General features: G+C 46.7%; 2 protein-coding genes across 17 annotated transcripts in view; one reads left to right on the top strand and one right to left on the bottom strand.

Moving 5' to 3' along the window:
* ITIH6 (inter-alpha-trypsin inhibitor heavy chain family member 6) overlaps nucleotides 1-21,610 on the top strand; it is a 49,129-nt gene extending 27,519 nt beyond the window's left edge. Inside the window, exons 9-17 of the mRNA XM_074277618.1 lie at nucleotides 460-576; nucleotides 1,915-2,086; nucleotides 2,933-4,241; nucleotides 4,809-5,083; nucleotides 6,184-6,237; nucleotides 6,358-6,471; nucleotides 19,483-19,872; nucleotides 20,210-20,402; nucleotides 21,475-21,610. Coding sequence (XP_074133719.1) covers nucleotides 460-576; nucleotides 1,915-2,086; nucleotides 2,933-4,241; nucleotides 4,809-5,083; nucleotides 6,184-6,237; nucleotides 6,358-6,471; nucleotides 19,483-19,872; nucleotides 20,210-20,402; nucleotides 21,475-21,610 — 2,760 coding nt within the window. The remainder of the gene's footprint in view (nucleotides 1-459; nucleotides 577-1,914; nucleotides 2,087-2,932; nucleotides 4,242-4,808; nucleotides 5,084-6,183; nucleotides 6,238-6,357; nucleotides 6,472-19,482; nucleotides 19,873-20,209; nucleotides 20,403-21,474) is intronic.
* Nucleotides 1-27,683, bottom strand: part of LOC141548335 (uncharacterized) — a 360,889-nt gene extending 333,206 nt beyond the window's left edge. For all 16 annotated transcript variants that reach the window (XR_012483902.1, XR_012483904.1, XR_012483903.1 and 13 more), the window contains exon 1: nucleotides 27,418-27,683. The gene's annotated coding sequence lies outside the window, so the exon portion shown is untranslated. The remainder of the gene's footprint in view (nucleotides 1-27,417) is intronic.
* Nucleotides 27,684-27,927: the final 244 nt, after the last annotated feature.

Below are 27,927 nucleotides of genomic sequence, written 5' to 3' on the forward strand. Positions count from 1 at the left end.
CATGAGCACGTGATCGCCCCTCACCTTGAACCTGGCTCTCACACCATACGTTACTGCACATGCTAGCACTGGAGCCAGGTTCTCAGTCTCCTAGTAATGACTTCTTAAAATGCTTGAGGGACAAGCGAAATTGTGATGCCCTTCCGGGCCTCTCAGTCTCCCTGGTCTCTTCCCACTGGCTCCCCCTGTGTTGTCACTCATTTCTGCCTCCATTCAGGTCCACTGTCATGATGTGGTATCTCAAGGGCAAACCTTAAAGCTATTGTGGTTCCTTCTTCTGCACTCTGTTGACCCCCCCTTCCTTCCCTCCACGTGCATGCATGTACATCCCTCTCTCTCTGTTTCTGTCTTTATCTCTCTTTTCATGTATGTCTCTGTCTCCATCTCAAACATTGCATCTGTGTGTGTGTGTGTGTGTGTGTGTGTGTGTGTGTGTGTTTTCCTTTGGTCTCTCCCCAGATCTCCGATGGCTATTTTGTTCACTATTTTGCCCCCAGAGGCCTACCCCGTATGCAGAAAAACATCATCTTTGTTATCGATGTCAGTGGCTCTATGACTGGAACGAAACTGAAGCAGGTAACGATTGCCATGGAGGACCATTGGACAAATCTCCCAGAATTCCAGTTCTGGACTCTAGAGTATGAGTTGGGGGGGGGGCCCAGACAAAATTCCAGAGTTAGAAGGCCCTTCCCAAAGTCATGGAGCCCAACCCAAGTCCTGGCAAAATGGCCAGATTGAGGAGAGAGCGAGTGGGTATCTGGAAGGGGAAGCAGGGATTATTAATAAGGGTCTTCATCATGAAGTCATCAGGCTAGACTGCTCACTTCCTAAGTTTGCCATTTCGCATGATATAATAATATTCCACTGCTTTCATACACCATAATGTGTCTCACCGTTCTCTCACAGGTAGATGACCTTTAGTTTCTAGTTTATTGCTCTTACAAAAAGAGTTGCCCTACTACTTTTGTCCTTATGGCTCCCTTTTCTCTTTCCTTGATCTCAGTGAGGTCTGCTAGTGACAATGCTGGGTCCCAGTGAAACAGCTCCTGGGTCCAAGTTTTAAACTGTTCTCCAGAATGGCTGGACCAAGTGGCAGTAACCCCGGTAGGGAACAAACACGCCTATTTCCCCACAGTCTCTCCAGCATTTCTCTCTGTCTCTCTGTCTCTGTCTCTCTCTCTGTCTCTCTCTGTCTCTCTCTCTCTGTCTCTCTGTCTGTCTCTGTCTCTCTCTCTCTCCCTCTCTCTCTCTCTGGCACTTGGGGTTAAGTGACTTGCCCAGGGTCACACAGCCAGGAAGTGTTAAGTGTCTGAGATCAGATTTGAGCTCGGGTCCTCCTGACTTCAGGGCTGGTGCTCTATCCACTGCGCCACCCAGCTGCCCCTCTCATTTTCCTTTTTGCCAGCTTTGCCCGTATGATAAACATGAGGTGGCAGCTCAATGGTGCTTTAATTGGCGTGCTTTAATTTTAGCGCTTTGAACCATGTTTTTTCCATACAGGCATCACTGGCTCCTGTTTCTTGCTTTGAAAATTGCCTGTTCAAATTCTTTGAGCATTTATCCACTAGAAGATGCCTCAATCTCCTGACTCAGAGTCAGGAAGGAGAAAAAGAACATCCTGGTCTAAGGGGGCCAGGAAGGGCTGCCTGAATGAAGCAGGACGAAGGCAAGGCAGGTGGATGGCAGATTGTTATGGTTGCCGTTGTTCAGTCAAGTCCAGCTCTTGATTCTATTTAGGGCTTGGGTTACGTGACTTGCCCAGGGTCACATAGTTAGGAAGTGTCTGGGCTGAACTTTCACTCAGGTCCTCCTGACTCCAGGACCAGTGCTCTGAGCGCTGCAAGGCCACCCAGCAAACGCGGTGAACTGAAAGATGATCTTAACCAGTTTCTACCCTTGTCGCAACTGTTGCAGACTAAGAAGGCCATGCATGTGATCCTGGGAGACCTGTGCCCAGAAGACTATTTCAACATCGTGACCTTCTCGGACACTGTCCACATCTGGAAGGCTGCTGGCTCCATTCAGGCTACACCCCCAAACGTACAAAGAGCCAAAGCCCACATTGGCAGAATGGAGGCGGGCAGATGTTCGTATAAGAGGTCTCCTTCCCCGCTTCATTCCCCCTCCCCAGGGATCAGTTGTGGCCCTGAAACTCTTACAATTTAAACTTCCTGGGCTTCACTGTCCTGCTCTGTAACGGAAGGAAGTCAGGCTGGCTCCCATGCTTTCGCACCAAGCCCCTTTCCCTCCGAGGGTCTGGGGCTCCATGGAAGGATGGAGTCGGGGCCCTCCCATCTCTGTGGTCCTAAGTCACCCTCCCCATCCCCATGATGATTTCAAAGGCCCCATGTGCTCTTTCATGACCGACATCCCACAGCTCTCTCTAGGCCCCATTTTGCCCCTCTGGGGCACAAAAATAGAATAAGGTGAAAACAAGACAGGACAAGGAGCTTGTTCCTAGGATGCTTGACAGAGGGCTCCGTTCCTCACACCCATGTGGTAAGAAAAGGGGGTCAGCCTCCTGAGGCACAGGATGAGAGATGACTGGGAGCTCAACCCTAGCCCACTAGGGTGCCAGGAACAACAGCAATGCCAGGAACAACAGCAACTGGAAAACCAGAGGCTGAGAACCAAGGAAGAGTTACTGTTAGTCTGTCCGGAGAGATGAGACTCAATTCCAAAGTGGCTAGGAAACAAGACGGGCTGGGGGCCTGCGGATGAGGCAGACAGGAGGTCGGCAGACCCATAACATAGATGGCGACCTTGCCAAGGGAAGGACAGCAGTCCCGGAAGGCTTTCTGCAGAGGGACCCTTAGAACTGGGAAGGGTAGCCCACAGGCAACAGACACGCTGAGGGGAGGGGTAGCTTTTGAGGGAGGGAAGGGGAAGGCTTGGGAGCTGGCTGCTCACGCCGGGTCTCTGCCTTCATCAGGGACAGACATGAACGCAGCTCTCCTGGCAGCGGCCTCCATAGTGAACCAGACCAGCGGTGCGGGGCCCTCAGGAGAGGCTCGCCTGATCATCTTCCTCACAGATGGGGAACCCACAGCGGGGGTGACGTCACCTGCCCGCATCCTCGCCAACACCCGGAAGGCCCTGGCCGGCCAGGCGGCCCTGTTTGGCCTGGCTTTGGGAGACGATGCTGACCTGCCCCTCCTCCGCCGCCTCTCATTGGAGAACCGAGGCGTGGCTCACCGCATCCGAGAAGACCAGGATGCTGCCGTGCAACTCAAAGGCTTCTACGACCGCATCTCCTCCCCGCTGCTGTCTGACATCCGCCTCCACTACCAGGGCAGGCAAGCCGGGAGGGCCGACCCAGCAGGGAGCCACTTCCCCAACTACTTCGGGGGCTCTGAGCTGGTGGTGGTGGGCCAGCTGGGTCACGGAGAGCCCGAGCTCCACGTGCACCTAGAGGCCCAGGGCCCACACAACCGCCTGCTCACAGCATCCCGGATCGAGAAGGCTGCCGGCGACAGGGAGCCGGCCTTTGGCTGCCCGCCCCACAGGGAGATCAACCCGGGGCAAAGCTTCCTCCGGCGCCTTTGGGCCTATGTGACTATCCAGGGATTGCTGGAGGCCCACCTCGGAGCCAACGACTCGGCCACCCGCAGACTGCTGGCTGACAAGGCACGCAATCTCTCTCTGCACTTCCATTTTGTGACGCCCCTGACCTCGCTTGTCGTGATGCAGCCGCGGGAAGAAGGAGAAGGGCAGCAGGCCCCACATCCGACCCTGACAGCCATACTTCAGCCCACCACCACCGGGAAGTTCCCGAGGCCTCCTGTCCTTCCCGGCCCCACCAAGCCCCTGCTCCAAGGGGCCAAATTCACCACGGCTTCGCCGGGGCCCTCGTCTGTGACCAAAGCGGGGCACCCGAGGGCGACCAAACACAATCTGACCCCTTCCGTCCCCTGGGTGCACCCAACTCCCGGGGAGCCGTCATCTGTGAAACCCACTGCCTCTTCCCTCCCCAAGACTGGCTCTCTGTCTCCTCCCAGAGCAAGCCCCAACACTCATCTGAATTCTGTGGCCCCGGCACTGGGGACCTCCTCCCAGCCTGGTGCTCTATTGCACCCCAAACCAAGCAGCTCCTCTTGGTATAATCTCGGCTCCTCCACTCCCCTTCGATCTGGCTCCTCGACCACCCCTAAACCTAGCACCCCAGTTCACCTGAGTCCTAATATCCTGCCAGCCCTGAATCGGACTCTGAGCTCCCCATCTCCTCCCAGAGCCGTTCCTCCGTCCGTCCCCAGAGCTGGCCTCAATCCTGATGCTTCATTATCCTCTTCTCTCCCCAAACACGTTTCCCCAGGTCCCCCTAAACCGGGATCCCTGTTCCACCCAAATATCAAGACTACAAACTCCAGCTCTTCCAATTTCCCCAAATCAAGCACCCCACTCCCCCCCAAACTAGGTCATCTTTCTTTCCCCAGAACTCCAGCCCCATCGCCTCCCAAATCAAATGTCTCCCCCACGCACAAGCCATCCTCCCCCAGACCTAATACCTTGTCCCCCTCTAAATCTAGCTCCCACTTTCCTCCCAGACCTGGCTCTGCAGATCTCCCAAGTCTGACATTCAATCCCTACAAACCCACTTCCCCATCTCCCCCTAAAGCCCAAACTGTGTCCCAACAAAACCCAAGCGTCCCATCCCAGCATACTCTCCCAAAAGGGGATCCGCCAGTCTCCCGTCGGCTGAGCTCCCCATCACTCCCGAGACCTGCCACCCCATCTTCGCAAAATGTCACAGCAAGTCCTACTGGTTCAACAGCATGGAACCCCAGCCCCTCACCTCCCCCCCAACCCAGAGCATCAGCGGACCCCAGTCTTAGCATCCTGGGCCAGTCTGGTCCTAACTCCCAGTCTTCCCTCAGAGCCAGTTCTTTACCCCCCTCGATCCTGAGCTCCCCGCCCCCCTATAACTCGAGCACACCCGAGATCATCCGTGTCCTCGTTCTCCCCGAGGATCCGGGCCAACTTCTGGAAAGCCTGCCAGATTCTGGATTCTCCGAGTCCTTGAAGCCCCCGGCCATCTACGCCTTCCCCAACAGGCGTGGCCAAGGCAGCAGACGTGGTGAGTGCGGTACGGTGCCCGTCCCCCCCTTCAGGAAGCCTTCTCCCATGTCTCTCCAGCCTGGAGGACCTCTGGGCCAGAAAGGTCCCTCCCATGGGTGGCTCACCATCAGTATGTCCCTAAGCGCCTCTGCAGGTGGGCCCTGTGCCTCTCCCGAGCATCCTACGGGAATCGGAATCTTCCAAGGCCTCCCTTGGGGCCCTGGCTGTCCCTCGGGGGGCTCTGAGAACCCGGACGGCGTTCCCTGGCTGCTGCTCTGGCCCATGTGCCCTGGCTCTCAATAATTCTGGGGCTCTGGGTCTTTCTGGTCATCTCTAAAGTTATGGCTCTCTGGGGTACACACACGCACACACACATACACCACACACATCACACATGCATTGCCAAACATATACACCCATGTAAGCAACGCACACACATGTACGGGCACATACCACATAAGTGAACAGGTGTCACATGCCCACACATGTGCGGACATAAGCACATCCCATGTGCCCACACACGCACGCCACACAAGCCCAAATAAGCACAGGCCCACACAGACACATCCACACTCACACGCATACACGTGTACACACACACACACACACACACACACACACACTCACACACACACACACACACCATGTCCCCGGCAATCTCACTGGGTCTCAGATTGTCTCCCTGGGCAGCTCTGGGGACTTTTGTAGGCCCAGGTCTCAGCGTTCCCGGTTCAGAAACTGTAATGTCTGGGCCCTTTGGCTCAGCTCTGGCTCATGGAATGGCCCTCCATGATTGTGGGGCTCGGGGACTTGGAAAAATCCGTCTTTCTGCCAAAGTCTTGGGGCAGAAGCAGAAGCACAGGGAGAAGGGGGGGGGCGCCACTTGGTACCCTGACATCTCTTGCACAAATGCATTCATAGATGGGATTCGTTCACAAGCTAGCCTTGCAGGGCTAGTCTTTAGAGAAGTCCCAGACTTTCAGGCCCAGTCTTTGGGGAGGTCTCAGACTGTCACAAGACAGAATCCCAAAGGCTTAGCGGAGGGAGGAGGGAGGCCATGAAAGCTCTTCTGCAAGGAGACAAAGTCTGGACTCCAACACCCTCTTCCCTCTTCCTTTACATCCCCAGGGATTCAAAGGGAGCCTCCCAAGTCCCCAGTGATTTTCACCTTCTCCTCTTCGGGTAAGGAAACTCATTCATTTGCTGTCTGTTGGAACAGGGGGCCCAGCAGATGAAAGAACCCCTCCCCCGGCTTGCCCCACCACTTTCTTTGATGGGCATGGGTATCTCTGTGCCTTACAGTGGATGGGGATCCACATTTCGAGATCCAGCTGCCAAACTCAGAGAGTAGAATCTGTTTCACGGTGGACGGAAGAGCAGGGGACACCCTTGAGCTCATCAGTGACCCTGAAGCAGGTACGGGGCACAGGGAAGGGGGGGAGATGCAGAGAGACAGGGGCAGAGAAAGCCAAGGCCAGCCTGTCAGCCCTTGAGGCAGGACTGCAAAGACCTAGAGACCAAGAAGAAAGAAAGACCTGAGAAGAGGCCAGCCACAGGCATTTCCGGGGCCCTTGGTGGGGGGCCTCCCTACAAGCCTAGGAGGATTTAGTCTAGCCCCTAAGAAGGCTTAAAGAGCTCTGCCCTGTCACACCGCTCAAAAGGGTCAGAGACTCAGGCTTGCTGATTGTAGGCCCAGCACCCCAAGATAACCCTTGCTTATCTGAGAAGCCCAAAGGCCTGGAAGAAGGGGGTAAGGGGGACTTGTGGGGGAGGGGGGAAGGAGAAAGAGCAGGAAATTAAATTTTGAATTAAGTGGATTAATGGTGGATCTCTCCAGTGGAAAGACCTGCAGATACAGGGTACCAACGCTCAGGTAATAAAAGACACAGGGCTCCAGCACTCGGATAATAAAAGGTAGAGGCTGCTAGGACTCGAGTAATAAAAGATATATGGCATCAGTACTTGTGTAATCAAAGATGCAGGGCATCAGCACTCGTATGATAAAAGATAGAGGGCATCAGCACTCAAGTAATAAAAGACACAGGGTATCAGCACTCATGTAATAAAAAACACAGGCCATTAGGACTCGCATAATAAAAGATACAGGTCATCAGCACTCATGTGAAAAAAGACACAGGGTACCAGCATGCGTGTAATAAAAGACACAGGCCATTAGGACCCGCATGATAAAAGATAGAGGGCATCAGTACTTGGATAAAATAAAAGATACAGGGCATCAGCACTGAGGTAATAAAAGATACTGGCTCCCAGCACTCATGTAATAGAAGGTAGAGGCCTTTAGCACTAGTGTAATTAAAGATACAGGGCATCAGTACTCGTGTAATAAAAGACACAGGCCATTAGGACTCGCATAATAAAAGATACAGGGATATCAGCACTTGCAAAATAAAAGACACAGGGTACCAGCACTTGCATGATAAAAGATACAGGGCATCAGTACTTGTGTAATAAAAGACACAGACCATTAGGACTCGCATAATAAGAGATATATGGCATCAGTATTTGCATAAAATAAAAGGTACAGGGCATCAGCACTGAGGTAATAAAAGATACTGGCTCCCAGCACTCATGAAATAGAAGGTACAGGCCTTTAGCACTAGTGTAATTAAAGATACAGGGCATCAGTACTTGTGTAATAAAAGACACAGGGCTCTAGCACATGCATGATAAAAGACACAGAGTACCAGCACTTATGTAATAAAAGACACAGGCCATTAGGACTTCCATAATAAAAGATATATGGATATCAGCATTTGCAAAATAAAAGATACAGGGATATCAGGCCTTGCATGATAAAAGATACAGGCCATCAGCACTCATGTAATAAAAGACACCGGCCATTAGGACCCGCATGATGAAAGATATATGGCATCAGTATTTGCATAAAATAAAAGGTACAGGGCATCAGCACTGAGGTAATAAAAGATACTGGCTCCCAGCACTCATGTAATAGAAGGTACAGGCCTTTAGCACTAGTGTAATTAAAGATACAGGGCATCAGTACTTGTGTAATAAAAGACACAGGGCTCCAGCACTTGCATGATAAAAGACACAGGGTACCAGTACTTATGTAATAAAAGACACAGGCCATTAGGACTCGCATAATAAAAGATACAGGCCATCAGTACTCATGTAAAAAAAGACACAGGGTACCAGCATGCGTGTAATAAAAGACACAGGCCATTAGGACTCACATAATAAAAGAGAGAGGGCATCAATACTTGTGTAATAAAATATACAGGGCACCAGCACTTGCATGATAAAAGACACAGGGCACCAGCACTTATGTAATAAAAGACACAGGCCATTAGGACTCGCATAATAAAAGACACAGGGCTCTAGCACTTGCATGATAAAAGACACAGGGTACCAGTACTTATGTAATAAAAGACACAGACCATTAGGACTCACATAATAAAAGATACAGGCCATCAGCACATATGGAATAAAAGACACAGGCCATTAGGACTCGCAAAATAAAAGATATATGGCATCAGTATTTGCATAAAATAAAAGGTACAGGGCATCAGCACTGAGGTAATAAAAGATACTGGCTCCCAGCACTCATGAAATAGAAGGTACAGGCCTTTAGCACTAGTGTAATTAAAGATACAGGGCATCAGTACTTGTGTAATAAAAGACACAGGGCTCTAGCACATGCATGATAAAAGACACAGAGTACCAGCACTTATGTAATAAAAGACACAGGCCATTAGGACTTCCATAATAAAAGATATATGGATATCAGCATTTGCAAAATAAAAGATACAGGGATATCAGGCCTTGCATGATAAAAGATACAGGCCATCAGCACTCATGTAATAAAAGACACCGGCCATTAGGACCCGCATGATGAAAGATATATGGCATCAGTATTTGCATAAAATAAAAGGTACAGGGCATCAGCACTGAGGTAATAAAAGATACTGGCTCCCAGCACTCATGTAATAGAAGGTACAGGCCTTTAGCACTAGTGTAATTAAAGATACAGGGCATCAGTACTTGTGTAATAAAAGACACAGGGCTCCAGCACTTGCATGATAAAAGACACAGGGTACCAGTACTTATGTAATAAAAGACACAGGCCATTAGGACTCGCATAATAAAAGATACAGGCCATCAGTACTCATGTAAAAAAAGACACAGGGTACCAGCATGCGTGTAATAAAAGACACAGGCCATTAGGACTCACATAATAAAAGAGAGAGGGCATCAATACTTGTGTAATAAAATATACAGGGCACCAGCACTTGCATGATAAAAGACACAGGGCACCAGCACTTATGTAATAAAAGACACAGGCCATTAGGACTCGCATAATAAAAGACACAGGGCTCTAGCACTTGCATGATAAAAGACACAGGGTACCAGTACTTATGTAATAAAAGATACAGGCCATCAGCACATATGGAATAAAAGACACAGGCCATTAGGACTCGCATAATAAAAGATATATGGCATCAGTATTTGCATAAAATAAAAGGTACAGGGCATCAGCACTGAGGTAATAAAAGATACTGGCTCCCAGCACTCATGTAATAGAAGGTACAGGCCTTTAGCACTAGTGTAATAAAAGACACAGGCCATTAGGACTCGCATAATAAAAGATACAGGGATATCAGCACTTGCAAAATAAAAGACACAGGGTACCAGCACTTGCAAAATAAAAGATACAGGGATATCAGCACTCGCATGATAAAAGACACGGGGTATCAGTACTTATGTAATAAAAGACACAGGCCATTAGGACTCGCATAATAAAAGACACAGGGTACCAGCACTTGCATGATAAAAGATACAGGGCATCAATACTTGTGTAATAAAAGACACAGGGCTCTAGCACTTGCATGATAAAAGACACAGGGTACCAGTACTTATGTAATAAAAGACACAGGGTACCAGCACTTATGGAATAAAAGACACAGGCCATTAGGACTCGCATAATAAAAGATATATGGCATCAGTATTTGCATAAAATAAAAGGTACAGGGCATCAGCACTGAGGTAATAAAAGATACTGGCTCCCAGCACTCATGTAATAGAAGGTACAGGCCTTTAGCACTAGTGTAATTAAAGATACAGGGCATCAGTACTTGTGTAATAAAAGATACAGGGCTCCAGCACTTGCATGATAAAAGACACAGGGTACCAGTACTTATGTAATAAAAGACACAGGCCATTAGGACTCGCATAATAAAAGATACAGGCCATCAGTACTCATGTAAAAAAAGACACAGGGTACCAGCATGCGTGTAATAAAAGACACAGGCCATTAGGACTCACATAATAAAAGAGAGAGGGCATCAATACTTGTGTAATAAAATATACAGGGCACCAGCACTTGCATGATAAAAGACACAGGGCACCAGCACTTATGTAATAAAAGACACAGGCCATTAGGACTCGCATAATAAAAGACACAGGGCTCTAGCACTTGCATGATAAAAGACACAGGGTACCAGTACTTATGTAATAAAAGATACAGGCCATCAGCACATATGGAATAAAAGACACAGGCCATTAGGACTCGCATAATAAAAGATATATGGCATCAGTATTTGCATAAAATAAAAGGTACAGGGCATCAGCACTGAGGTAATAAAAGATACTGGCTCCCAACACTCATGTAATAGAAGGTACAGGCCTTTAGCACTAGTGTAATTAAAGATACAGGGCATCAGTACTTGTGTAATAAAAGACACAGGGCTCCAGCACTTGCATGATAAAAGACACAGGGTACCAGTACTTATGTAATAAAAGACAGAGGCCATTAGGACTCGCATAATAAAAGATACAGGCCATCAGTACTCATGTAAAAAAAGACACAGGGTACCAGCATGCGTGTAATAAAAGACACAGGCCATTAGGACTCACATAATAAAAGAGAGAGGGCATCAATACTTGTGTAATAAAATATACAGGGCACCAGCACTTGCATGATAAAAGACACAGGGTACCAGTACTTATGTAATAAAAGACACAGACCATTAGGACTTACATAATAAAAGATACAGGCCATCAGCACTTATGGAATAAAAGACACAGGCCATTAGGACTCGCAAAATAAAAGATATATGGCATCAGTATTTGCATAAAATAAAAGGTACAGGGCATCAGCACTGAGGTAATAAAAGATACTGGCTCCCAGCACTCATGTAATAGAAGGTACAGGCCTTTAGCACTAGTGTAATTAAAGATACAGGGCATCAGTACTTGTGTAATAAAAGACACAGGGCTCCAGCACTTGCATGATAAAAGACACAGGGTACCAGTACTTATGTAATAAAAGACACAGGCCATTAGGACTCGCATAATAAAAGATACAGGCCATCAGTACTCATGTAAAAAAAGACACAGGGTACCAGCATGCGTGTAATAAAAGACACAGGCCATTAGGACTCACATAATAAAAGAGAGAGGGCATCAATACTTGTGTAATAAAATATACAGGGCACCAGCACTTGCATGATAAAAGACACAGGGCACCAGCACTTATGTAATAAAAGACACAGGCCATTAGGACTCGCATAATAAAAGACACAGGGCTCTAGCACTTGCATGATAAAAGACACAGGGTACCAGTACTTATGTAATAAAAGACACAGACCATTAGGACTCACATAATAAAAGATACAGGCCATCAGCACTTATGGAATAAAAGACACAGGCCATTAGGACTCGCATAATAAAAGATATATGGCATCAGTATTTGCATAAAATAAAAGGTACAGGGCATCAGCACTGAGGTAATAAAAGATACTGGCTCCCAGCACTCATGTAATAGAAGGTAGAGGCCTTTAGCACTAGTGTAATTAAAGATACAGGGCATCAGTACTTGTGTAATAAAAGATACACGGTACCAGCACTTGCATGATAAAAGACACAGGGTACCAGTACTTATGTAATAAAAGACAGAGGCCATTAGGACTCGCATAATAAAAGATACAGGCCATCAGTACTCATGTAAAAAAAGACACAGGGTACCAGCATGCGTGTAATAAAAGACACAGGCCATTAGGACTCACATAATAAAAGAGAGAGGGCATCAATACTTGTGTAATAAAATATACAGGGCACCAGCACTTGCATGATAAAAGACACAGGGCACCAGCACTTATGTAATAAAAGACACAGGCCATTAGGACTCGCATAATAAAAGACACAGGGCTCTAGCACTTGCATGATAAAAGACACAGGGTACCAGTACTTATGTAATAAAAGACACAGACCATTAGGACTTACATAATAAAAGATACAGGCCATCAGCACATATGGAATAAAAGACACAGGCCATTAGGACTCGCAAAATAAAAGATATATGGCATCAGTATTTGCATAAAATAAAAGGTACAGGGCATCAGCACTGAGGTAATAAAAGATACTGGCTCCCAGCACTCATGAAATAGAAGGTACAGGCCTTTAGCACTAGTGTAATTAAAGATACAGGGCATCAGTACTTGTGTAATAAAAGATACACGGTACCAGCACTTGCATGATAAAAGACACAGGGTACCAGTACTTATGTAATAAAAAACAGAGGCCATTAGGACTTGCATAATAAAAGACACAGGGCATCAATACTTGTGTAATAAAAGACACAGGGCTCTAGCACTTGCATGATAAAAGACACAGGGTACCAGTACTTATGTAATAAAAGATACAGGCCATCAGCACATATGGAATAAAAGACACAGGCCATTAGGACTCGCATAATAAAAGATATATGGCATCAGTATTTGCATAAAATAAAAGGTACAGGGCATCAGCACTGAGGTAATAAAAGATACTGGCTCCCAGCACTCATGTAATAGAAGGTAGAGGCCTTTAGCACTAGTGTAATTAAAGATACAGGGCATCAGTACTCGTGTAATAAAAGACACAGGGCTCCAGCACTTGCATGATAAAAGACACAGGGTACCAGTACTTATGTAATAAAAGACAGAGGCCATTAGGACTCGCATAATAAAAGATACAGGCCATCAGTACTCATGTAAAAAAAGACACAGGGTACCAGCATGCGTGTAATAAAAGACACAGGCCATTAGGACTCACATAATAAAAGAGAGAGGGCATCAATACTTGTGTAATAAAATATACAGGGCACCAGCACTTGCATGATAAAAGACACAGGGCACCAGCACTTATGTAATAAAAGACACAGGCCATTAGGACTCGCATAATAAAAGACACAGGGCTCTAGCACTTGCATGATAAAAGACACAGGGTACCAGTACTTATGTAATAAAAGACACAGACCATTAGGACTTACATAATAAAAGATACAGGCCATCAGCACATATGGAATAAAAGACACAGGCCATTAGGACTCGCAAAATAAAAGATATATGGCATCAGTATTTGCATAAAATAAAAGGTACAGGGCATCAGCACTGAGGTAATAAAAGATACTGGCTCCCAGCACTCATGTAATAGAAGGTACAGGCCTTTAGCACTAGTGTAATTAAAGATACAGGGCATCAGTACTCGTGTAATAAAAGACACAGGACTCTAGCACTTGCATGATAAAAGACACAGGGTACCAGTACTTATGTAATAAAAGACAGAGGCCATTAGGACTTTCATAATAAAAGACACAGGGCATCAATACTTGTGTAATAAAAGACACAGGGCTCTAGCACTTGCATGATAAAAGACACAGGGTACCAGTACTTATGTAATAAAAGATACAGGCCATCAGCACATATGGAATAAAAGACACAGGCCATTAGGACTCGCATAATAAAAGAGAGAGGGCATCAATACTTGTGTAATAAAATATACAGGGCACCAGCACTTGCATGATAAAAGACACAGGGTACCAGTACTTATGTAATAAAAGACACAGACCATTAGGACTTACATAATAAAAGATACAGGCCATCAGCACTTATGGAATAAAAGACACAGGCCATTAGGACTCGCAAAATAAAAGATATATGGCATCAGTATTTGCATAAAATAAAAGGTACAGGGCATCAGCACTGAGGTAATAAAAGATACTGGCTCCCAGCACTCATGTAATAGAAGGTACAGGCCTTTAGCACTAGTGTAATTAAAGATACAGGGCATCAGTACTTGTGTAATAAAAGATACACGGTACCAGCACTTGCAATATAAAAGATAGAGGGCATCAGTACTCGTGTAATAAAAGACACAGGGCTCCAGCACTTGCATGATAAAAGACACAGGGTACCAGTACTTATGTAATAAAAGACACAGGCCATTAGGACTTGCATAATAAAAGACACAGGGTACCAGCACTTGCATGATAAAAGATACAGGGCATCAATACTTGTGTAATAAAAGACACAGGGCTCTAGCACTTGCATGATAAAAGACACAGGGTACCAGTACTTATGTAATAAAAGATACAGGCCATCAGCACATATGGAATAAAAGACATAGGCCATTAGGACTCGCATAATAAAAGATATATGGCATCAGTATTTGCATAAAATAAAAGGTACAGGGCATCAGCACTGAGGTAATAAAAGATACTGGCTCCCAGCACTCATGTAATAGAAGGTACAGGCCTTTAGCACTAGTGTAATTAAAGATACAGGGCATCAGTACTTGTGTAATAAAAGACACAGGGCTCCAGCACTTGCATGATAAAAGACACAGGGTACCAGTACTTATGTAATAAAAGACAGAGGCCATTAGGACTCGCATAATAAAAGATACAGGCCATCAGTACTCATGTAAAAAAAGACACAGGGTACCAGCATGCGTGTAATAAAAGACACAGGCCATTAGGACTCACATAATAAAAGAGAGAGGGCATCAATACTTGTGTAATAAAATATACAGGGCACCAGCACTTGCATGATAAAAGACACAGGGCACCAGCACTTATGTAATAAAAGACACAGGCCATTAGGACTCGCATAATAAAAGACACAGGGCTCTAGCACTTGCATGATAAAAGACACAGGGTACCAGTACTTGTGTAATAAAAGACACAGGCCATTAGGACTTACATAATAAAAGATAGAGGGCATCAGTACTTGTGTAATAAAAGATACAAGGCACCAGCACTTATGTGATAAAAACACAGGGTACCAGCACTTGCATGATAAAAGACACAGGGTACCAGTACTTATGTAATAAAAGACACAGGCCATTAGGACTCACATAATAAAAGATACAGGCCATCAGTACTCATGTAAAAAAAGACACAGGGTACCAGCATGCGTGTAATAAAAGACACAGGCCATTAGGACTCACATAATAAAAGAGAGAGGGCATCAATACTTGTGTAATAAAATATACAGGGCACCAGCACTTGCATGATAAAAGACACAGGGCACCAGCACTTATGTAATAAAAGACACAGGCCATTAGGACTCGCATAATAAAAGACACAGGGCTCTAGCACTTGCATGATAAAAGACACAGGGTACCAGTACTTGTGTAATAAAAGACACAGGCCATTAGGACTTACATAATAAAAGATAGAGGGCATCAGTACTTGTGTAATAAAAGATACAAGGCACCAGCACTTATGTGATAAAAACACAGGGTACCAGCACTTGCATGATAAAAGACACAGGGTACCAGTACTTATGTAATAAAAGACACAGGCCATTAGGACTCACATAATAAAAGATAGAGGGCATCAGTACTTGTGTAATAAAATATACAGGGCACCAGCACTTGCATGATAAAAGACACAGGGCACCAGTACTCATGTAATAAAAGACACAGACCATTAGGACTCACATAATAAAAGATACAGGCCATCAGCACATATGGAATAAAAGACACAGGCCATTAGGACTCGCAAAATAAAAGATATATGGCATCAGTATTTGCATAAAATAAAAGGTACAGGGCATCAGCACTGAGGTAATAAAAGATACTGGCTCCCAGCACTCATGTAATAGAAGGTACAGGCCTTTAGCACTAGTGTAATTAAAGATACAGGGCATCAGTACTTGTGTAATAAAAGACACAGGGCTCTAGCACTCGCATGATAAAAGACACAGGGTACCAGTACTTATGTAATAAAAGACACAGGCCATTAGGACTCGCATAATAAAAGATACATGAATATCAGCACTCACAAAATAAAAGATACAGGGATATCAGCACTCGCATGATAAAAGATACAGGCCATCAGCACTCATGTAATAAAAGACACAGGCCATTAGGACTCGCATAATAAAAGACACAGGGCTCAGCACTTGCATGATAAAAGACACAGGGTACCAGCACTTATGTAATAAAAGACACACGGTACCAGCACTTGCATATAAAAGACACAGGCCATCAGGACTTGTGTAATAAAAGACACAGGGCTCCATCACTTACATAATAAAAGGTATAGACGTCCAGTCCTCGTGTATTTAGTATTAGGGGAGGATGTAAGGACTGAGCACCAGCATGGAGTGAGGAAAGCCCCCAGTGCGTGCCTCTTTGGTACATGGATTCCCCCCCCCCCCTGGGCTAGCCCTCCCCAGCAGTCACCACAGGTTGCTTATTGTTTCTATTCATTATTAAGATAAGCTCAGTAATGCGGACGCCTAGCTACCCCCAACTACTCACATGGCAAGCTGAGCGCTAGCCCGCCAAGCCAGGGCACCATAGCAGCAGGAATTGCAGTCCCCAAGAACAGCCACTGTGGGCTTCTTGTTAAGGGTTCAGGCAGAACTATGAAATGTGTGAGAAAGGCAACTCCAGCTCTGAGAGCCCAGGGCCCATTCTCCTTTCATCTCCCTTCTTGTGTTCCAGTTTTCTTGGGGCTCCCCCTGGGGCACTGGGTCTCTGCCAAGCAGATGGCCTCTCAGATGGACACTCTTGGCTCGCTGTTCCCCCTGCTCAACCCTCCCTTGCCAGGACTAGCTCTCTCTGGAGTTTGCAGTTAGCTCTCTGCTGCCCGAGATTGGGTGGCTTGAAGCCACCTGTGAAGGAACCCCCAATTTTCAGTGTTTCTGGGCACCTCTGCTCCCAGTCGAAGGCATCATCTTATTGGAGTGTAAAGGAGAGGAAAGGCCCTCCCCCATGCTTTCACAGTCCCCAAAGCTGCTTCTGGCCTTCATCGCCTGGGACTCACCAACTGCCCTGTCTCCATGACTTGGCAGGGTTAGCCAGGTCTCCGGTAGCCAGTCTACACTTGGCCATCAGCTGGCTGCCTCTCCAATCCAACCAGAGAATAGCTTTATACTTTTGTTTTTGCTGAGGCAACTGAGGTTAAGTGACTTGCCCAGGGTCACACAGTGTCTGAGGCCAAATTTGAACTCGGGTCCTCCTGACTTCAGGGCTGGTGCTCTACCCACTGCGCCACCCAGTTGTCCCCAGCTTTATACTTCTGAAAGGGATGACAAGGCTGAACGGGTACTGGGACTTTGTTACCATATTAATAGCTGGCTACCTACATTATCTTCCTCCACTTTCTGCGTTTATATCAAGTAATTTGGTGGGAAGACAGGAAACGGTCCCATCTCGGTCTTGAGCCACATGATCTCAGAGGTGATTTGGTCCACTGGCTTCATTTTGCAGAGGAGGGAACTGAGGCACAATGAGGTGAACCATCAGGGTAGTTACGTAGTGAGTGGCAGAGTCAAGATTTACATTAAGGCTCTAGGACTCTGGGTCCCACACATCTCCTTCTGTACAACTATATCTTCAATCAGGTATAGAAATCGGCCTCTTAGAAGTCAGGTTTAAAAAACAAAATGCCGAGCTGAGCCTTGTCACGGTCACAGAAACAAGAAGAGATCGTCACTGCACTTTAGCCACAGGAGACGAAATAGTGAAACGGCAACATTGCGTAGAGACTGGAGGGAAACGAAAAGTATATAAAGGGCTTTCTCTTTGAAATGCTTTCCTTCACTTCCAAGGGCTGTTGGGAAAGGGGAGTAATGGAATCTGGGCTCCAAAGATTTTCCTTGAGACCCTAAAGTTGGGAGTGGGAAGGGGGAAGAGGTCAGGGCTTTCTAACATTCTGGTAGAGAAGGTCTTGCTTTACCAATACCCTCCCTGCACAGACAGAAGAAGGCGCCATCATTGCTATTCACAGAAGAACGCCAGAACTCACAGTTCCAGAAAGTCAAAAGAACAAATTGCCATGTAAGCATTGAGGACAGTGCGCAGGACTACAGGCCCATCTGCTGAGCAATGGACTGCAGCAGTCCCTCCCTGCCGGGAGGGTGAGCAAGGGCAGGCGAGGGAGTGAATTCAAGACCCCAAAGCTCCCCGTGAGGTACACTGCAGACAGTACAATGCTGCTGTGCCTCCGGGACCCCACTAGTTTGGGAAGTCCTCCAATAACGACATGGACACCCAGAGTAATGCTTGTGTGTGGTCTCCCACAATTTCAGAGGGGGGGAAGGGAAGGAAAAGGAAGGGGAGGGACTAAATTGCTGGAGGAATTCTTGAAATCTAAAATCATCATCCACTGCCAGCCTATTGGCAAAGGCTATGATGGCCATAACAATACATTCAAGATAGAAAATGACAAAATGGCCATCGATCCCATGTGGCCCCTTGCCACGTGGTGCTGAGAGAGTGACCAGAAAAGGGCAGAAACCAGATAACACTGTGTCTTTTTTAAATGTCTACAAAATTGAATCCGACCCTACAGAAATCTATCTACACAAATGCAGAAAAACAGGGAGAAGACTCCAAAAAGCCAGAGACAAATGACAAGAATATCAGACCCACAGAAAGAGCCAGAGATATGGGAGATGACAGAAAGGCACATTTAGTGAGCCTTACCAAGAGAATAGACCTACAATGAGCCAGAGATAGACCTATGGTGAGTCAGAGATAGGCCTGCCATGAGCCAGAGATAGACCTATGGTGAGTCGGAGATAGGCCTATAGTGAGCTGGAGATCCATAGAGAGGCAAACGAACAAAAGCTTCAAGGAAGAGCTGAAGAGAAACAAAAACGGAGCAAGCTGACAAGCAGAGTGGCTTGTCTGAGGTTGGGATATAAATTGTGTGGCCAGGGTTGAGATGTGTGACAGGCAATGGGCACTGCCAACGCTTCTATGCTGGGACTGTTCCCTCGGCAATAAAATGAGGGCACTGGACCAGGTGGTCTCTGGGGTTCCTTCCAACTCTAAATGCTATTTTCCCCTGCCCCTTGGGGGCACCTGCCAGTCTCCCCTATAAAGTGAGATACCTGGACACGAGGGCCTCTGAAATCTCTTAAATCACAGAGTCCGAGTGTAAATTGTGAAAGATCCCAGGAGAGAGACGTGGCCAACTCCCCAGAACTTGAGCCGCACAAGCCCGCTCTCCCAACCCTGCCAAGCCAATCATCCTAGGTCTGTATCCAGCCTCAGCTCCAGCCCAGCCAGCCCTCCCTGTCCTTGTCCATCTCTGGACAGGCGTCATCGCTTCCTCTCTGTGATGCTGGTGGGCATCTGAGGGAATATCCGTTTCTCCCCCGACTCCAGGGCTGCAGGTCAGCGGCCACCTCGTCGGGGCACCTCCGAAGCCAGGCCACGAGCACCGGACCCGCACCTACCTTGACAGGATCGTGGTGGCTGTGAGGAGACTCAAGGCCCCTTTTGTTATCCATGTGAGCCCCCACCAGGTCGACCTCAAGATGGAGGGCCTGACCAAGAGATTCAGCTGGGACCAGCCTCTTCTCACCTTTCAGCCCGGGCCTGGCCTGGAGCTGATTCTACAGCACAGAAGTATCTTCACCGTCCGCCTCAGTCCGCACCTCGAGTTCCTTGTCAGGAGGCATCGGGACAGGCACCCCACGGTCCTGCGGCGCCCCCATCTTGGGTTCTACATAGTTAATGGGCACGGCCTGAGCCACTCTGCTCGGGGCCTCCTGGGTGAGAAGTGGCTGTCATCATTTCCTCTCCCGGAACCCAAGGCCTTCCACCATCTAGCCTCCACCCCTTCTCCCCATATGTGCACAAAGCACACTCCTCTGTCCCCCCAGGCCACCCCCCCATGTGACCCCAGCCTCCAAGACCCTTTCTGGTAAGGAGAGCTAGAATTCCAGTCTGGCAAACACACAAGACTGTGGATGGACCAAAGCCTTTGGCCCATCACCCCCATACCCCGTAGCTGGGTCCTCACCCCCATCTGGTGGAAGGGAAGGCAGAGGAGGCCCAGGACAGGGCCCGAGGGCTACCTGAATCTCTCTCTGTCCGTGTGTCCCCACAGGTCAGTTCCAGCACACTGATCTCCTTGTGAAGCAAACCGTGAGCGGGGCCTGGCTAGAAAGGCCACGAGGCGCCACTGTGCCCCTGGCTCCCGCTGGCCTGGGCCAGGACTGGCTGTCCAGGAGCCTCTGTTGGAGGGTGAAGCCTCAGGACGTGGAGAAGCTGCTGGGGAGCCCCTACTCAGCCTTCGTCCTGTGACACCACCCTGCCCACAAGCCCCATGGGCCGACTCTGCCACCCAAGCTGCCCGTGGCCTGCAGGTTCTCCTGACCTTCTGCTTTCTCCTTCCTGCTCTTCTTCCTCTCCCCTTCCCCCCTTGCTTCCTCTGCTTCCCTAATCCTCTCTGCTTTGATAGTATCCAAGAGTTGGAACTGGGACTTTAGGGACTCAGGAAGGATCTTATTGAGTGCGATAACCACCACTGCAGACCAGCAAAGCGAGTCCCAGCAGCTTAAGTGACCGAACCGGGGTCATGTGGCTCACAAGCTTCTGAGGCAGGATTCCGAATCGGGTGCTAGTACTCTGCCCTCTGAAGAAAGGGGAAAGGCCAACAGGTTGCCGGGTGCCAACATACCCAGTCTGCGTGCTAAACGCGCACCGCCTCCTCTGCTCTGGCCTGAGCATTCACTCCTCCACTCTTTCCATCTGTACTCTGATTCTGTGCCTCAGTCTCCCATCCTTTCTCCTTTGTTTCCCATTCTCCCCAAACCTTAAGGCACCTTCAGAGAGAGAGAGAGAGAGAGAGAGAGACAGAAAAAAAAGAGACAGATAGGCAGAGAGACAGAGACAGAAGAGATACAGAGACAGAGAAGACAGGAGACACAGAGACAGAGACAGAGACAGAGAAATAGAAGAGAGACAGACACAGAGAAGACAGGTGACACCGAGACAGAGAAACAGGAGACCCAGAGACAAGAGACAGAGACAGAGAAGACAGGAGACACAGAGACAGAGAGAGAACAAAAGATACACAGAGAGGAGAGACACAGAGACAAAGACACAGGAGACAGAGATAGAGAGACAGAGAAATAGAAGAGACACAGACACAGAGAAGACAGGAGACAGAGAGACAGAGAAACAGGAGACCCAGAGATAGGAGACAGAGAGACAGGAGAGAGAGGAGTGAAAGGAGGCAGTATGCTCCAGGCCAGGCAAACAACCACCACTCCTTGACCACCATCACCTGCTTGAGCCCAAGAGCCGGGGGCCTTCAGCTGCGGAGCTAACCCCGGGGAGGTACACTCCGGGGACTGCCTGTTCCCACAGGGCCTATGGCCACCCCTCCCGAGGCCCACAGTCCTGCCTACCAGAGTCCAGTGGCTCCCAGCAGAGCCTGGCCATTCTTAGCAGTGGAAAGGAGAGACATGAAGGCCTGAGCACCTGCTGTGGAGCTCCACCCTAAGGACCATGAGCCATTTACTTGCATCAGACTGGCAGCTGAAGAATAGGAGCTCCTCGGGGGCAGGGATCATGGGAGTTTTTTCCTTTGGCTCCCCAGCAATTAGCACAGAGCTTGGCACTTGGGGAGCACTTAATAAACACTTCAGTCATTCATCTTGCTTCCTGAGACTAGACTGAATGGAGAAAGGTCAGGCTCTGGAGGCTGAATTCCTTGCTATCAGGGAGCCCAGACAAAGTCCTTGCCCTCCCAGGGTCTCCGTTTCCTCTTTTGAAATTAAGAGCTCGGATTGCATGATGTCCCGTGAGCCCACTGGCTCTGAGTTCAAGGCCCACTCCACTGGCGAATGCCAGTCACCAAACCTTCATCAAGCTGTTTCATTGGCCTCCGGGGTTGCCACACGCAGTAGTTTGTAAAGGGTTGAGACAGCAGATCTCCTCCCAGAAGAGAGCGATCGGCAGTCTCTGTATGGGCCGTTCTCCTTATTCCCCTGCACGAGGGGTGGGGTGGGATCATCCAGAGGGGCACCCAGAGGCACTCTTCAGGGTTTTCTTCAGGTTTCTTGACCTGAAGGCTGCAAGTGCTCCCACTGCTTCTGGTTTCTAGTTTGAAGAAGCAAGATGGAGGAGTCCAACCGCACTTCAGATTGTAGAAGGAAAAGACTGGGGAGTAGTTGACGTGAGAGGAGCTGGTACTCTCCATCATGTTCCTATACCCAGTAAGCTAGACTAGTGACTTCAGGGACTTCCCCTTGGGTAAAATCTAGCATGCTCTTTCTTCTTCTCTCTCTCTCTCTCTGTCTCTCTTTTTCTGTGTCTCTGTCTCTGTGTCTCTGTCTCTTTTCTGTCTCTGTGTCTCTGTCTCTCTGTGTCTCTGTCTCTCTCTGTCTCTGTCTGTCTCTCTGTCTCTGGGTGTCTCTCTCTGTCTCTCCTTCTCAGACTTGCTTCATATCCAGTGGGTGAGCTCCCTCACTTTGTATTGTCTGATATTAGGTTTCCTACATATACTTACTCTGATTTCTGACCGGCTTGGATAAATGGGTTCATTGTAGAATTGATATTTGGTGAAAGGGAGTGAAACCCTGGATATTAAGCCTGAGGCCTCCCTTCCTTCTTAACGAACAGCAATCAAAAGTTTAGCTTGAATCTGAAAATGACATCTCCCAGGCTAACAATAGTTAATGGAACACATCGTCATAATTTTACCCAGGATTCTACTCTGAGGAGAGGAGAACAGCCCCAACCTCCTGTTTCCCCTCATGGCCAGAAGGAAAGTCTCCCTTTGAGAAGAGTAGGAGGGGGAGGCTATAAAGCTGTCACATCCTTTGACCCAGCAGTGTCTCTACTGGGCCTGTATCCCAAAAAAGATCATAAAAAGGGGAAAAGGACCCACATGTGCAAAAAGATTTGTGGCGACCCTTTTTGTAGTGGCAAGGAACTGGAAACTGAGTGGACGAGTGGATGCCCATCAGCTGGGGAATGACTGAATAAGTCATGGTCTATGAATGTTATGGAATATTATTGTTCTGTAAGAAATGACCGGCAGAGCCTCAGCAATAAGAGCCGGGAAAGGGATTCAAGGAATTAGAGTAGGAAATGAGGAAATCAAACTATCGCTCTTTGCAGATGACATGATGGTATACTTAGAGAACCCCAAAGACTCTGCTAAAAAGCTACTAGAAATAATTCAAAATTTCAGCAAAGTGGCAGGATACAAAATAAATCAACATAAATCCTCAGCATTCTTATACATCACCAACAAAATGCAACAGCAAGAGATACAAAGAGAAATTCCATTCCAAACAAATGTTGAGAGTATAAAGTATTTGGGAATCCATCTACCAAAGAAAAGTCAAGGAATTACATGAGAAAAATTACAAAACACATGCCACAAAAATGAAGTCAGATTTAAATAATTGGAAAGACATTCAGTGCTCTTGGATAGGCCGAGCGAATATAATAAAGATGACAATACTCCCCAAACTAATCTCTTTATTTAGTGCTATACCAATCAGCCTCCCAAGAAACTATTTTAATGACCTAGAAAAAATAACAACAAAATTCATATGGAAGAATAAAAGGTCGAGAATTGCAAGGGAACTAATGAAAAAAAAAAAAAACTCAGAGGAAGGTGGTCTAAGTGTACCTGATCTAAAGCTATATTATATAGCAGCAGTCACCAAAACCATTTGGTACTGGCTAAGAAATAGACCGGTAGATCAGTGGAACAGATTAGATACAAAGGACAAAAAAGGGTACATCTATAGCAATCTAATCTTTGACAAACCCAAAGATACCAACATTAGGGACAAAAATTCATTATTTGGAAAAAAACTGTTGGGAAAACTGGAAATTAGTATGGCAGAAATTAGATATGGATCCACACTTAACACCATATACCAAGATAAGATCAAAAGGGGTCCATGATTTAGGCATAAAGAATGAGATCATAAATAGATTAGAGGAACAGAGAATAGTCTACCTCTCAGACCTGTGGAGGAGGAAGGAATTTATGACCAGAGGAGAATTAGAGATCATTATTGATCACAAAAAGATTTTGATTACATCAAACTAAAAAGTTTCTGTACAAACAATACTAATGAAAACAAGATTAGAAGGGAAGTAACAGATTGGGAAAATATTTTTAAAGTTAAAGATTCTGACAAAGGTCTCATTTCCAAAATCTATAGAGAACTGACCCTAATCTATAAGAAACCGAACCATTCTCCAATGGATAAATGGTCAAAGGATATGAACAGACAATTCTCAGAGGAAGAAATTGAAACTATATCCACTCACATGAAAGAGTGTTCCAAATCACTACTGATCAGAGAAATGCAAATTAGACAACTCTGAGATACCACTACACACCTGTCAGATTGGCTAAGATGACAGGAACAAATAATGATGAATGTTGGAGGGGATGTGGGAAAACTGGGACACAGATGCATTGTTGGTGGAGTTGTGAAAGAATCCAGCCATTCTGGAGAGCAATCTGTAATTATGCCCAAAAAGTTATCAAACTGTACATACCCTTCGACCAGCATTGCTGTTATTGGGCTTATATCCCAAAGAAATACTGAGGAGGGGAAAGGGACCTGTATGTGCCAAAATGTTTGTGGCAACTTTTTTCGTACTGGCTAGAAACTGGAAGATGAATGGATGTCCATCCATTGGAGAATGGTTGGGTAAATTATGGTATATGAAGGTTATGGAATATTATTGCTCTGTAAGAAATGACCAGCAGGAGGAATACAGAGAGGCTTGGAGAGACTTACATCAACTGATGCTGAGTGAAATGAGCAGGACCAGGAGATCACTATACACTTCAACAACAATGCTGTATGAGGATGTATTCTGATGGAAGTGGATATCTTCAACATAAAGAAGATCCAACTCACTTCCAGTTGATCAATGATGGACAGAAACAGCTACACCCAGAGAAGGAACACTGGGAAGCGAATGTAAATTGTTAGCACTACTGTCTATCTACCCAGGCTACTTGTACCTTCGGAAGCTAATAATTAATGTGCAACAAGAAAATGGTATTTACACACATATATTGTATCTAGTTTATATTGTAACACATGTAAAATGTATGGGATTACCTGCCATTGGGGGGAGGGAGTAGAGGGAGGAAGGAGAAAATCTGGAAAAAAATGAATACAAGGGATGTTATTAAAAAAATTACTCATGCATATATGTCAAAAAAATTTATAAATAAAATTTAAAAAAAGAAAAAGAAAAAGAAATGACCAGCAGGAGGATTTCAGAGAGGCCTAAACTGATGCTAGTGACATGAGTAGAACTAGAACATCATGATACATGACAACAAGATTTTACATGATCAATTTTGATGAACAGGAGCCTTCTCAGCAATGAGATGATTCAGACCATTTCCAATGATCTTGTGAAGGAGAGAGCTATCTGCACCCAGAGAGAGAGCTGTGGGGACTGGGTGGGGATCATAACATTGTATTTTCAGCTTTTTCTTGTTGTTTGCTTGCATTTTGTTTTCTTTCTCATTCTTTTTCCTTTTTGATCTTTTTCTTATGCAGCACAATAATTGTGGAAATATGTATAGAAGAACTGCACATGTTTAATGACTTATGTTGGATTACTTGCTGTCTGGGGGAAGGGATGGAGAAAAAAATTGGAACACAAGGTTTTGCAAGGGTGAATATTGAAAACCATCTCTGTATATGTTTTGAAATAAAAAAAACTTTTATTAAAAAATTTTCACAGAGAAGATTGGGGGAAAAAGAAGCTAGAGCTGTCTATTCTGCCTCCTTTCAACACACAATACGCCCCTGCCACATGTGGGAGAATAGGCCTTGCTACACTTACACTCCTTATCTCATAATATTAGGAGAAGGAACTTTTTTCATAAATCTTAAAACTTTTCTCCTTTAATTCTTCTGTACTCATTTTTCTACTCTTTTCTTCCGTCGACTTGTCTTTTTCCCTGTCTACTCTCACCTCGCTAGACATGGCATTATACTATCTGGATGAGGGTATCTGGATCTCTAATATAGACTCTATCCACTGGATAGAGGCATTGAATGCAGAACAAGACGAAGACAGAAGAGTTTAGGCTACTCACAGATGACCAAAAAAACATCTAATGGCCAAAAGTGGGGATAGGAGTAGCTATGTGAAACAATGGATATACATACCCTTTGATCCATGAGTCTCATGACTAGGTCTGTATCCCAAAGAGATCAGGAAAAGGGGGAAAAGACCCTTATGTACAAAAATATTTAGACCGGATCTTTTTGTGGCAGCAAAGAATTGGGAATTGAGGGGATGCCCAGTTGGGGAACGGCTGAACAAATCGAGGTACTTGAATGTAATGGAATTTTATTGTTGTATAAGGAATGATGAGCGGGCTGATTTCAGAAAAGCCTGGAGAGACGTACGTGAAATGATGCTGAGTGAAGCAAGCAGAAACGGGAGAACATTGTACACGGTAACAGGGACACCAGACAGACGATCAACTTTGATCGAATTCACTCATCTCAGCATGCCAATGAGCCAAGACACTTGGAATGGAAAGGGATATTCAGATAAATAACTATGGAGTCGGAAAACAAATTGAAGGATACTATTTTCATTTTGGGTTTTTTTTTCGTTTCTCATAATCTTGCCCTCTTGTTCAAATTCTTCTTTCACAACCTGTCAATGTGGAAATATGTTTAATGGGACTGTACAAGTATAACCTCTATCAGATTGCTTGCTGTCTTGGGTAAGGGGGAGGGAAAAAAAGAAGGAAGGAGAAAAACTTGGAACTACAAATCTTACAAAGATAAATATTGAAAATTACTTGTACGTGTAACTGACAAAATAAAATAGAATTCTATTAAGTATACAGAGGGGCAGAGAGTGCCTTGCTTGGAGTCAGAAAGACATCTTCCTGACTTGCAATCTGCCCTCAGGCACTTATAATTGTATGACCCTGCGCAAGTCACTTACCCTGGTCTGCTTCAGTTTCCTCATCTGTAAAATGAGCTGGAGGAGGAATGGCCAACCACTGCACTATATTTACCAGGAAAACCCCAAAGGGGACGACAGAGAATTGGACACGACCGAAAGCACTGAACAACAACAAATTGGGTGAGGGAGTCGGGGACATAGGAGAGAGAACGAGCCACCGTTTCGACAAGAGTTTGAGGTGCCCTTGTGAAAAACAGACAGTTCAAGGCGAGGTGGCTGGGGATTCCCGTGGGCCGTCATTGACCTGATAAGCACAATAAGTCTCCGGTCCTTCCAGGTGTACTCCCCAAGGAGTAGTGGAGAATCTCAAAGACTCACCTGATGCTGGCGTTCCGGGCACGATGGCTGCTATGGACACAAATGGCGCTTCCAGAAGAGCTCCCCAGCTCCCCAAGGAGCCAGCACATTGCAGGCCTCAGGCCTCGGTGTGGCACCTAACATGGGGCACTCCTTGGAGCCGGCAGGCCCTGGTTTTCGGTTTCCACCTCAGTTCTGTCTTCTCGGCTGCCCCTGGCGTGCCTGGGGAGGCGCCTGGCCAGGGGGACGAATGCTCCAGGCCTCTGAGCATCTTCCTCCGCAGTGGGCAAGAGCAAGCAGCTGCACAAAAGCAGAGCACGAGCCGTCATCGGGAGCATCCCACCAACTTTCGCTAGATGGCAGCAGAGCCTCAGAAATGGCTTGGGAGCCGCTCCCAGGGAGACGGCAACAAGATTTCCTGCTCTGGCCACTGGCAGCCTGGCAGCAGGAGAGGGGGGCCCAGGCAGGGCGGGCCTGCAAGCCCGGACTGGGCCCTAGCGGGGCCACAGCCGGGCATGGGCACGGGCGGGG

The sequence above is a fragment of the Sminthopsis crassicaudata genome, chromosome X (genome assembly GCF_048593235.1).
Source record: "Sminthopsis crassicaudata isolate SCR6 chromosome X, ASM4859323v1, whole genome shotgun sequence".
NCBI classification, from domain to species: Eukaryota; Metazoa; Chordata; class Mammalia; order Dasyuromorphia; family Dasyuridae; genus Sminthopsis; species Sminthopsis crassicaudata.